Source organism: Drosophila nasuta, chromosome 2R (genome assembly GCF_023558535.2).
Source record: "Drosophila nasuta strain 15112-1781.00 chromosome 2R, ASM2355853v1, whole genome shotgun sequence".
Classification (NCBI taxonomy): Eukaryota; Metazoa; Arthropoda; class Insecta; order Diptera; family Drosophilidae; genus Drosophila; species Drosophila nasuta.
Genome location: NC_083456.1, coordinates 7112831 through 7125687, shown reverse-complemented (window position 1 = coordinate 7125687; position 12857 = coordinate 7112831). Strand labels below are relative to the sequence as shown.

Below are 12857 nucleotides of genomic sequence, written 5' to 3'. Positions count from 1 at the left end.
CATTGTGTTCTATTCTAATCACAGACTGTGAACAGTGAGTTTCCCATTCCTCATATTGCTGCCTCTCGAAAGTGGAGCACAGCTAAATCATTTTCACCAGGCTTAAAGTATCTCACATGGCTCAAGCTGAAGTAGAGAAAAACTCACTCAAAGCTGATTGAAATTTTAAATCGATACTTGCATCGAATCTGCAATATTACATTTTATTTAATATCTTTGCAATTTTTTTTATTTTTCTGATTTGATTGATTTAGATTTTAAATGTAACCTGATTAATATATTGCCTTTTATACCCGCAACCAATATTTAAAAATTACTTTTATATGGCAAGAAATACCTTGACCTGTTGCTAGATTCTTTGGTTTACAGTCTGGTATATTTTGTACGGTATGTTTGAATGTAGTATACCTTTATACCAAATATAGCCTTTGGTATATTTTAGTAGTATTTTTAAGTTGAGGTTTTAATGAAAATGGGTAGCGGGTATCTACTCCAGCTTTCTGACTTGCTAATGTTGAATTGTTTAAGTCACTTTAAATAAGTTTATGAATAAGTTAAAATGCAAATCTAACATGCTTTAAATTTAATTGACTTCTTTCAATCAGACATATTTTCCTGTACAAATAATTAAATTATTACGCAATTTATGTAATTGCAATTGGAGAACATTCCATTGGCGATAAATGTCGACAAATTGCTTGCAAATAATAAACAAAGCAAAGAAGTGAAAAACCAAAGGCCTTATCTGGGTTATAAAAACCATTTAATTTTATAGCTTTTATACAAGAAATACAATTTCTTTTCTAACGAGTTGACAGTTTCGCATTGATCAAGCATTTAATTGCAGTGAACAAGTAAGCCATATTCAAGTAGTTGTGGAGCATTAGAGAAACCCACGTTCACTGCTCGATTATCTTTGTGGCCTCTCTATTATATTAATCCATAAATTGATGCTTATATTTTATGCATTCTAATAGATGCAAAACTGAGTGCTCAACACCTATTAAAAGCCCACACATCGATTACAGCACAATTTGCATGAGCTGCAAGCAAATAATTGATATCGTTTGGCATATTTTGTGTTAAAAAAATATTTGTTAAAAAAAGGTGCCTTGGGCCAACCAAAGTTTAACTATGTGTTGATGGCAACGTGAATGCCATTATGTGATTAGATAGAAATATGTGCTGTATCAAGAACAACAAATACAAAGTGACAAAGTCAACGCGACGCGACGCGACGCTTCAATGATTCTTTTGGCGACGAGAGAGATACCAAGGAACGAGCTACATATGCAATTAAGTGCCAGGTTACATAAAAGTTGCCATCCACTCGACTGGAAAATGAAAATTTACCATAAAAAAAACAAGTGAACTAACAACAGCGAGTGAGAGATTGAAGCCCTAGTTGAGCTGTTGCTGTCAAGTTTTGATGATGGACGATGAGCGAACACTCATAAATGCTTTTCCTATTATAGCCAGCCCTTTAATGGGGCAGCAGATGTGTCCAAGCCACAGCACTTTGGCTAATTGAGGCCTGTTCGAACAAAAGAATAAAGAGTTCATACTCACGAATACCCCTTATATGGTAGCATGACCTAGGGGCAGGCGATTTGTTTAAAAGGAACGTTTAACTCACCTGTAAAGAAAGAAACAGAAGCAAAATTTGAATAATTATATTACGATATGCTCAGCCAACAGCAACAGCAACAGCAAAATAATAATAATAAACATAAAAATTCCGTCGTCGATCATAAAAATGAAATATCCAAAGAATCCGGTCGCGGTCTCTGCCATATCAAACTATAATTAATTCATAATAATACGAAAAATATTTTTATATTGCCTTTTGTGTCTCGCACTTATTTGTGTTTGTTTTTCAAGCACATTGTTGATTGCCAGGTTTTTGTTATTGCATATTCGATCGCAGTTTGACGATGATGATTCATAAACCAAGAGGGCCAACAAAACATTCAATCATTGTATTCAAATGTTGATCTACAAGACATATTTTGCATAAAGGCATACTCGAAACTCAAAAGAGTCGCAATTAGTATGCGAAAAGAGTAAAAATACGACAAGAAGGGAACAAAATAAAATGTAAAATTCGCAGAAAAAGCGCAACAAAGATTCGCCTTTAACTTTTTTATTTTGTGTTTTGTGGACTAAATTGCGTTAAAGGTCTGCGTTCTGGCAGCAGATGACTTGGCTAATGTTTTATTCAGTCTGTCTTCGATTTGCATATAAAATTGCTTGTTAGCTTGTTTCGATTTGGGTTTACGTAGCGAATGGATTCCCCGAACTTTCGCCGAGAGTGAAAGGTTGCTTGGCCTCCATTGATTCTTATTTTCTTTCCTCTACTCTTTTTTTTTTTTTGATTTCATGATACATAAAATTCTCATAAAATCGTTGTGCGTGTGTGACTTTTAAACGTTTTTGTGTTGAGCAACAAATTAAACTTTGACATTTGAGTGGAAAACTGTGTCACAGAATTCAATCCATCGAAGGCGGAAAGCCAAGAGCCAAGAGCAACCCACATGAAAACATAAAAAGATTATTTTTTTCTTTAATAAATTTGGAAGGTGTGAATAACGCGATTGCTTAACGATTCGATCCGTTTGAAAAGACAAAGACAAAGGCGTCTAATTGATGTGCAAATAATCATAAAATTTGACGTGAACAAAGCATTGATTGTTTTAAGCCATATTTTATAAACTGTATGCTTAAATGACAACGAAAAGTGGGGAAAAACTTTAAAGCAACTGGTTGAAATGACATTTTAAAAAATCTGTAAATATCAACTAAACTATTTCTTAAAATAATTTTGTTAAAAACTCTCTTGATTAAATGTTTATATTAAGTTAAAAGTTGTTTGTTTGCTTCAACTTTCCCACCTTAGGTTCTATTCTCTCGTATTATAATTTTATGAATTAAAAACTTTTGATCAAGTGCTCAAAGTTATGAACTGCTTAAAAGTATGCTTTAAGCAGTGTTTTTTGTTTCATTAACTACAATATGAACACTCCTTCAAATCTGTATCCCCCTTCAATTGCCATTGAACTGAGTGAAACTTTTGAATGCATTTATTGAAATTGCTTTGTTCGACTCAACAATAGCTTGAATGACGCTCACAAATTGCCAATCTATGTTAGCTGGACACTGAATTGAAAAGCTTTCCATTTCGTATATAATTTTAATTAAATATTTTGTTGAAATAAAAGGAACTGCGGTTGAATCACATTAAATACATGCATTGTTGGGTGACGTGCAATGAATGCAAATGAAAGAGTCAAAGAGGAAGTCTCAGAGGAACCACAGGGCAAAAAAATGCCACTCAAATGAGCTGGCAGGTGTTTTTTAATAATGAAAGAGTGAGAAAGTGAGAAAAAAAGGAGAATTAAGAACTCGAATGAACGTCTCTGCGGAATGTTGTAGATGGTTCTGCTTGATTTGATGTGAAGTACTGCGAGAAGCATTGCGAATCGTTAAATTGTTATGCAAATATTTGTGGAGGCTACGCAGAAACCAGTTTTGTTTTGTGTTTTTACATTTATGAATCAATTGTGAGGAATTCGCTGCTGGGTGTGGCAGGTCCCATATCATTTGTATCTTACGACAGGCGACTTTGCGACAGGCGCATAACTCTCAAGATACAAAGATACAAAATGTTGCAGCTCATTTCCTAATCAATTGCAGTTGCAGTTGTTATTTGTTATTTCTGTTGCTACTTATAAGCGCGCTTTGTTGTCGCTCTCTTAATGTATCTGCTGTGCCACTAACTTGGTTTTTTGTGCCAACGGTTTCGTAAGCAAACAAGTCTTGACCACTGGCCACTGTCCAGTGGGGGCCACAAAAATGCCGACACATTCAGCAAACCGCATTTTTGTTAGACAGACTCAAAGAGAGAAATACTTCAATGTATATAGTATGCAACTCGGAACGCATTTTACACGTATTGCTTGTCTCTTGTATCTTGTAAATTAAGCTTAAACCATGCAAACTGAATGAAGCTTTTGTTTTTGTTTGTTTTTTTTTTTTTCTAAGCCAGTTTCAGTTTCGAGTTCCAGTTTCTGCCTCAGTTTGAGTTCCAGTTCCACTAGATTGTCTAGATTGTCGCTTTAGATTTCGATTTCCATTTCAAAATGCTAATAAATCGTTGTTAATAAGCTCGTTTCAGTAAATACTTATTGTGTGAATTTTGTGAATGGTAGCAAAGCCTGTTAACGTTAACGTTTGGCGTCTCTTAGGCCTGAGAAGTGGCACAGGTCGAACGACATTTTTCTTCGCTTTATTTGAAGGTGAAATCTTATGTTTATCGCTTCTATTGTAAATTATTGCAGCTGATCTGAGATACTTTGTGATATATTGAAATTGTATCGGAAGCAGCTATTGCTATGCATTGTCATTTCGTTAAGCAAATATTAAGAAATATACGCAATGCTGCCTTAATAATACTCTTAAATAGGTGAATTATTCAAATATACATTTTAAAATATATTTTAAAAGTATTAATTTGTATTACTCATTATAATATTGAAGTTACTTAAACAAAACTTCAGATATCATTAAACTAATTCTAATAATGATGAAATGTTGAGCTCTTTATTTAAAGAAAATGTAAATGACAATTATCTTTTTTAATTTTCAATATTTTTTAAAAATGTCTTTAGTAAGTATTAACAAATCTATAGACTATCCTTCATAATAATGTTGATTTTCTTTTGTTTTTCTAAAATTCATTTTCAAAATTGCTTCACTTAAGTATAGTGACTATTTTAAAACATGTTTTTCGATTTTATCAACTGCAGTAAATAAAATGAAGCATAGCAGATAATCAAGGGTTATTGTTTGTTTTGCCAACGCCCCTAAAAAAAATCCATAAACAATCATAGACTTAATTGCCCGGCGAGGGAAAACTACAAGCGAAACCGAAACAGAAACCGAGAGAGGGGGAAAATGATTCCATCAAAGTCAAAGCGAGGGCAGTGCAGGAAAAGAAAAAGCAATTTAAGCTCACGTGACTAACACAATACAGAAGCCAAATTAACAATTTTACAGCTCAATCGAGTTCAGTTCCCTCCTCCCCCCCTTCGGAAGGCCAATGAACATGCCAACATTATTATCCAGTTTCTTGCAAAAGGGTTTGTTCAATGCAAGCCAGCTAACCAGCAAACCAAACAATTATGAAGATTAACATGGCAACCAAAACGCGTTGAACGGCAGCTCACAGCTTGGGTCGGAGAGCAGCGCCCAGCTTGATTGCCCATTGCCCCCTCCCCATCCATCCAATCAAGAAGTTGCCCCTTTCCGTATCTGTATCCGTATCTATTGCTATGTATCCCCAGTCGATGCTGAGGCATTCAATTGTTTGATCGCTGCAGTTCACGGCCTGTTAGATAACTTTCAGACGGAGGGCAGCTGCAAAATAATGGCGTTAAATTACCAATATAAATCAATGTGTTAAAGGCAAGTTGTGGCAAAAACCCACAACACCCGCATCCAACGCAAAGAGCTGAAGAACTCATCGAGGAGCGGGCTCAAGTCTCCAAAGAGCCAAGAGGAGAGATCTGAGCTAAAGGGCGAGCCAACAACTCGAGGCCGGTTTATAAATTTGAGCTCAACTCAGCATTGAAAAACCAGTTGAACAACTTGACTTGATTCTAAAGACTTTTTCTTTCTTTCAAGCTGAGTAGATTGCTTTTATATTTTTGGCTCAGATCTTTTATCTTTGAGTTCAACTCAAAGTTTGCCCCTTGGCTCAACTGAGTGCTCTGCAGACATGTCTCTGTAGTTTTGTTGTTTTTTTTAGGGCGACACACAATTCGTGTTTGTGTGTTATTTTCTTGTTGTTCTGCGACCAGATCGAACCTTTTTTATGGCCATTGTGCATGTGTGTGTGTGTGTGAGCATTTGTGTGTGAAACCAGTTTCTTAATGTGTAGAGATTCTTTATGGTGACTCTCTGCTTGTATTTGCTTTAAACTGTTGCTTTACTTGTATTCTTCTTCTTCCCCGAGTTGGGCTCTTCCAGAAATCGGTTTAAAGGATTTGAGTTGCGCATTTGTGCGCATAAATTGCGGTTTAAGGTGCTCCAAAATGTCTTCATAAATTTTGTACTTCGTGGAAAAATATGAGATACATTGAAGCGACTCTTTTATCTAGTTCGAGCTTGTTTATGCTAGCTGTTCTGACCACTTTTATTTGTCATCTTAATTACCGGCTTATAACTTTCTTTTATGCATATTTTACATAAACTCATAAATGCTGAAACGCTTTGAATGCGTGGCGTTTGAACAACAGCCATTCAGAATTTATAATCATTATATTATTAGATAAATGAATTATTGAAAATGTGGCATTAAGATTGCTGCAGTTGTGATTTTTTTTCTCCTCTTTGCTGGCGCTTCAGACAAACGATAAAAAGTGAATGCCAGCTCCGAGTTTGGTCAAGCAATGTCAAGTTTCTCTAACTAGAGGAGAGATACTAGAACGTCGCACTGGAAAAACCAGCTTTTCATTCCACTCTTTAACATTAATGTGCTTTAAGGTGTGAGCAATTACCCAGCTAAATGTTGCACTTAAGAATCTTGTTTTCTTGAAAAAACAAGAAAAGTAAATACAACTTTTACTGCAGATTAAAAAGTAAATATTAGAGCTTTAATGGGAAGCGATGATTGAAGAAAGATCGTTGATTAAAGCTTTTTACATGCACAAACCATAAAGCTTTAATGTGCTTTAAAACATAATTGGAGTGATTCAATTGTAATTGAAATTACATTTATTATTACATTTTTTGCATTATATTATTATTTGGCCAATTGCGTTTCTAATTTCCAAATTACTTGTTATTTTGGTTAATATGAGTTGAAAGACTTCATAATTGGCTTACACACAAAAGAGTGGAGTTTTCTTTGGCCAATATTCGAATTGCCACTGTTATTATTAGCCATTCATTTTGGGAAACGTCAACGCCAAAAAGTTTCACTTTCGAAAATTCATTAATTTTATGGGTACATGTTTTTTTGTTGCTGTCTTTAAGGTGTTGTTTTTTTGTGTTTGCACATATTTCACTCATGTTGATTGCTCTCTAGTATTGCATGAGGCAAGCGGGGGGAAGGGAGGTGTGGCTGAGGTCCAAGTAATCCTCAAGACGTAATGCCAAAAGATTTTTAATGACAGTCCAGCTGCACATGCGCCTAGTTGCAATGCCTTTTTATATAATTTTAGTAGCTGCTTTTTGTCTGGTTTGAGGTTGATTACTTTTCTTCAGCTGTGCCGCATGTGCTGGCATATTTGTAAAATTATACACTTTATGTTAATTGGGCAGAGTTGGCTGCTTGCTGGTTGCTGGTTTTCTTTTTTATGGCTTTTCGTGGCTTGTTTACGATGTTATCATTGAAATTGTGATTGATGCCCGATGCAAGCTAAAAACCCGATCTTCGAGGTGCGTTTATCAAACCTTTGGCATCGACTTGAATTTCTTGATTAATTGGGCATCGGCATCGGGATCGACTCCCCGCCGATTAATGTGCATTTATTATCAACTCATTGTCAACAATTTGTCGCATTAAATTCAATTAGTCGCTGCTTAAATGAATCGGACTTTATTTTTGGCTTTACGATGCTTTGTCTCCATAAAAGTCTTCATTTGATTTTCACTTGAAAATGCAACACGCATGTTGATGTTGCATCTTCTTCATCGTCTTCTGTTGACCAAATAAGCCTCACCTAATGACAAACATTTGCTCATCAGGTGAGAGTTTTGCAAATGAAATCGTAAAAATTTCATTAGCAAAACAAAACAGGCTTTGCTAATTAAATGAAATTGATGCCATCGAGTAAAGGAAAAGTCATTTTCCTTTGATTAATTAGCTGATTTCGCAAGAGATGGAGAACGATTTCAAATGACTAGAATTATATGAAATGTTTGCAAAAAACTTTACATTTTACGTAATTACATTATTAAGAAATAAATTAGTTTAATAAAATATTTCATTTTTATTTTATTTATTTTTCTTAATTCTTGGATGAGTTCATTAGAAATACAAATTCGGCTCAGAAGTTAAGCTAACCCCAAAAAGAATAACAAACTTTTATAAAACGTGTTTGTATATAATTTGCAATAATATTTCATCTTAATATTATTTCTTTTTATATTGACCCTGAAATAATGAACAGCTGATGATATCAAGAATGTAGCCACTGGCATTGTAATTTCTTTTATTAATGATGCACATTAATATAAAACTAAGAACGCTTAAGTGTCAGTTCAAAAGGTTGCGACCTTATAACGTTAAATGTCACAATAGCTCCAGAGAAACTGGCATTAATAGTTTAATGGATTTGAAAATAAGCCAAAGCGAATGCAAGCATATTCAAGTATTTCCGATAAATAAGCGCATCGATTGCAAAACTTATCGATAGTCATTTAATGAATTGGAAAATAAGTCAATGCAAGAACCATCAAGAATTTTCGATTAATAATCGAGTCGATTACAAGTCATATCGATAGTCGTAATTATAGTAATCGCTGCATTCAATTTCTCATGTCGACTTTCATCGACACTCTCTTCGCCTCGTGTAATTATCGTATTTACCTGTTGCAACAATGATTCATGCCGATAATGATTGTTTGGCAGAACGTGCTGATTGCCCGTTGCTGTTCCGGCGATATCCATGTTAACAGCAACAGACGAATATAAATGAGTGAAGTTGTTGATGATGTTGTTTTTCTTGATGTTGTTTTGTTTTACAGTTGCGACAACATGTTGCACACACTAAAGGCAGGCGTTGCGCATGCGCCCAAAAAATGAAATTGCAAATTTTCGTGATAATTTTGCAACGTGTTTCGTTGTTGTTTGCTTAATTAGTTAAACAATTTTCGTAGTGCACTTTTGCATTTATTTATTTTAAGCACAGCACTTTTCGTCGTTGTTATATTTGATATGTTGAACGTTGCACTTAAATGTGATTGAGCGGTAAATTTGGCAATGCAGCAAGTGGGGTGATGAATGAGGGGAAAAGGGGGCGACAGTCGCGAGACACGCGCGTGACAAACAAAAACTCAACGGCACAAAACGGGGCACGTTCAATGGCCCACTGTCTTTTCTTTTACTGCAAGACAGAGCGAGACGGCACGTATTGAAGAAAAAAGTACAGGCGCCCCCCAACACAACAGCGAAAAAAATCAAAGCGGTTGAGGCACGACTAGAGATACATTGATCCTAAGCCCAAAACCGAACCGTACCGAACCGAAACCGAAAAAAAAGAAACGTTTTATTTTCGGGCAGCGAAATTCATCCGTTAATCGCGTCCATTCGCCAGCAAACGTTGTCGACTTTTGAAATGGACGCCGCGCGCTCAAGAAAGCAAAAGCCGAAGTCGCTGGCGTCGACGCTAGCGCTGACGTCGCTGCCGCCGTACGTGGAAAACGTAAAATATGCTCGAAAAATGCCCAGCACACACATATTGGTACACACAGACAGTCACATTCTAGCAGGTAAGCAGCGCGCACCTTTCACACACACATATAGACATGTGTCAGGTAGAGAACGACGTCGACGACGACGACGACAAACTCAAACTCAAAACGCAAACGCAAACTTGTTGCTGGCAACATGCGCGCGCTGCTGGCAAAAATGTTGCCGGGCAACTTTTTGAAACATGGGGAGAAGAAGGAGACCCGGTTTGGCGGCCGACACACACACACACATATACATGCTCACACATGCTTATAGGTATGTATGCTTTTTGTAGAGTTGCGCGCCAAGCAACAAAGCGACAGGGCGACACAACCACAGCCACAACAAATGGGCAGCACTGGCAACGGGTTTCTTTTTATGATTTTTATTTAACATTTTAACTTTAGCATTGGCGCTGCCAGCGACTTGGACTCCTTGGCAGGAGTTAAAGGAGTGCTCGTTGTTGTTGCTGTTGTTGCTGTGGCGTGTTCAAGTTTGCAATCAAAGATAAAAGAAAAACTTGCCACAGCCCAGCAGTGTGAAGTGGTATTTATAGGAATGTGGCTCCCTTTTGTTGCCGCTGTGCATTTCCAATGAGCGAATCCAACTGCTGCCAATGTGAATGCGACTGCGAGTGCGAGTGTGAATGTGAACGTGAGTGCGAATGCGAATGCACTGCGCAAAATGTCTAACTATGCGAAATGCATTCGCCGCCTGGCATTGAGTTAGTTGCCATGGAGAGGTCTTTTTAGCCATGACTCAGTCTGTGGTCAACAAGGCTGATTGCCAATGAGGCACGAACCCATCGAAATTGCTGTTTGACAACCATCGTTTTATGCTGTCGCTATTTTGGCAGATAAGGAATATTATTCAAGTCACATTCTCATATCTGTCAAACATTTAAATTTAAAATGTCCAAACATTTGATAACTACATTGAAATTTAGGATTTGGAAAAAGAGAAATGGGTTTTATCAATACAGTGAATAACAATAAAATTATATAAGAGAGAATAGTAAAACAATTTGAATTTATAATCTTAAATATTGGATATTTTCGAAAGATAGAACTATCTTATTTTAAATTAAAGACAATAAAATATAGAACCTAAATATTTTATATAAACTAAAATAATGCAAGTAATAAAATATTCAAGTATTTATCTTGAGAATATAATGTTTAATAATCGAATACAGATTGTTAAATAAAAGTTATAAAAATTAAATATTTTGATACATTTTATCTCTTTCTATACGACAAAAATTCAAATTGTTAAATATTAATGTCTTCATTGTAATTAGGAAAAAAGGGAAATACTTGCAGTGGCAAATTTGTTGTATCAAATCCCAAAGTGAATCCTATCCTTATCTTCGAAATTGCACTTTTATGGCCAAAACGGAAATGCAACTATTATGGGAACTTAAAAGAGCTGAAATCAAGACATACTTAAGCATTTGACCGCAGCTTAACTAGAGAACTCGACGAGTCACCAAATTACTTAAACCATTTGAAATGTTGGTGTGAGAACTCGAGAGGTCAGAAAACAATTTAAACGTTTCGAACACGGACACGGACTTGGCCTAGCTCAATAGCCCAAAATGGCCCAAATAGCCTTTAGTGGCATTCCCATTGTTAAGACATTTCGAATACTTCCCAGCTCAAGTGCATGAATAGACAGAAATAGTATGATAGTAGTAGAAGGAAAAGAACGACGGGAAATACTTTTCAAAGTCTGCTTTGGGGTGGTCAATGTTTTCAATATTAACCCAGGTTACGTGTTCTCCTATCGATTATTTATGTTGGTTGCCCAGGCGATTGTGGAATGTGGAGTGTTTTCAATTAAAAGTCTGTGCGATGCTATCTCGAAACTTGAGTTAAATGTAATCTTTTAAACTTGACTCGTGCTTAATTCAATTAAATTATATACTGCATCGAAATATATGTGCTATGTGTTGGCTTGGGAAATGTGATGTTTATCGCATTTGCTGCTCTTTAATGGCCAACTCTAATGCACTCTTTTGGTTTTTTCCCCATTTTTGAGTGTGGTGTGCAACAATTGTTTTTTATCTTTCTCTCGCTCTCTGTCGTAGTTTTATTTTACGACAACATTGAGCACGTGCAGCATTTCAAATGGGCGGCATTTTGTTTTTGAGTTTTTGACACAATTATTGCTGCAAAGCAAAGTAAGGCAAGGCAAAGGGGGAGGTGCAGTGAAGGCAAGTCATACGATGTGGCAGCTGGTTGCTGGTTGCTGGCTGCTGGTCATTAGCAGCTTTGCCAAGTAGTATTGCCTTTGGGCTCGGGTTGGGTAATTTGATTTGTACACGAACACTACAGACATTTCAACTGTTTTTTATGCCTAATTGTTGACCAGGGGCCATGGCTGACTGAAGTTATTGCCCAAGGAATGCTAGAATTGTTTACTGCTATCTTAATAGCTTGCGAATAATGTGGCTAAAATCAAATTGGCCACAAATGTGTTTATTGCAACGTGCAACTCAAAGTGACAATTAAGCACGGCGCAAAAATAAAGTATTTGGTTACGTTTTCAAATTACTTAATAAATAAAACTTTAAGTTAAATACATTTTATACAAAAACTTTTAAACTGCTTAAAAATAGTGCCGCAAAACTTCTCAATTTAAATTATATATAAATAAAGTAGTTTTGGAATAAAAGAACCATTTATTGTAGGATTAATAAAAAAGATAGAAATAATTTCACATAACATTTATCACATAAAAAAATTTGAACAATGTTGCCCGATATCATTTGCATTTATTATAAATTTTCAACATTGTTGCCTTGTAAGAATTTAATATGAATTTATTGATCTTTATACAATTTTTGGTTACACAATAAAAAAGTCATAAATATTTTATGACAAGTGTGCACACAAGATAAAGTATTACAAGTTTGTAAAAAAAACATATATAATTTATATTTCTATCGAACTTTAGATGATACCATTTATTTTTTTTTTTATTGCATAAACTTTATTTGTTAGTCTATCCATTAAAAATAATATAATGAGATTGACTTTGACTTCTTGGAGCTTAAGAAATTGTGATTTAATTTTCTGTTTTCTTAAATAATTCTTACTCTATACATTGTCAAATTCCGCTCAAAATTCTACCTTGAACCGTATTTATCTTTCATTTTATCGCTCTTGTCAATCTTCACAGCTGTTGCCTTGGCTCAAATCAAAATCAAATACCGCATTCCAATTATCTGCCTCATATTGTATTATTCTTGTGATTGATCCGAAAAATAAGCGAGATGCCTGCACTGCATTCGCAATGAGTTGCAGCTAAAAAAAATCATGTTGTTTTTTACACTGCAAAACCACTGCAGATTTTTTGTTGGCACGTGACTGCGTGCAAAATCCAGCAAAATTGGGGG

The 12857-nt window shown here is 35.6% G+C and overlaps 1 protein-coding gene across 10 annotated transcripts in view; it reads right to left on the bottom strand.

Moving 5' to 3' along the window:
- Nucleotides 1-12857, bottom strand: part of LOC132786230 (tight junction protein ZO-1) — a 111520-nt gene that overhangs the window by 29335 nt on the left and 69328 nt on the right. Inside the window, exon 1 of one of the 10 annotated variants that reach the window (XM_060792703.1) lies at nt 8594-9330. The exons of the other annotated variants lie outside the window; for them this stretch is intronic. Coding sequence (XP_060648686.1) covers nt 8594-8674 — 81 coding nt within the window. The 5' untranslated portion in view covers nt 8675-9330. Of the gene's footprint in view, nt 1-8593; nt 9331-12857 lie in introns of those variants that run through there. 10 annotated transcript variants of the gene reach the window in all.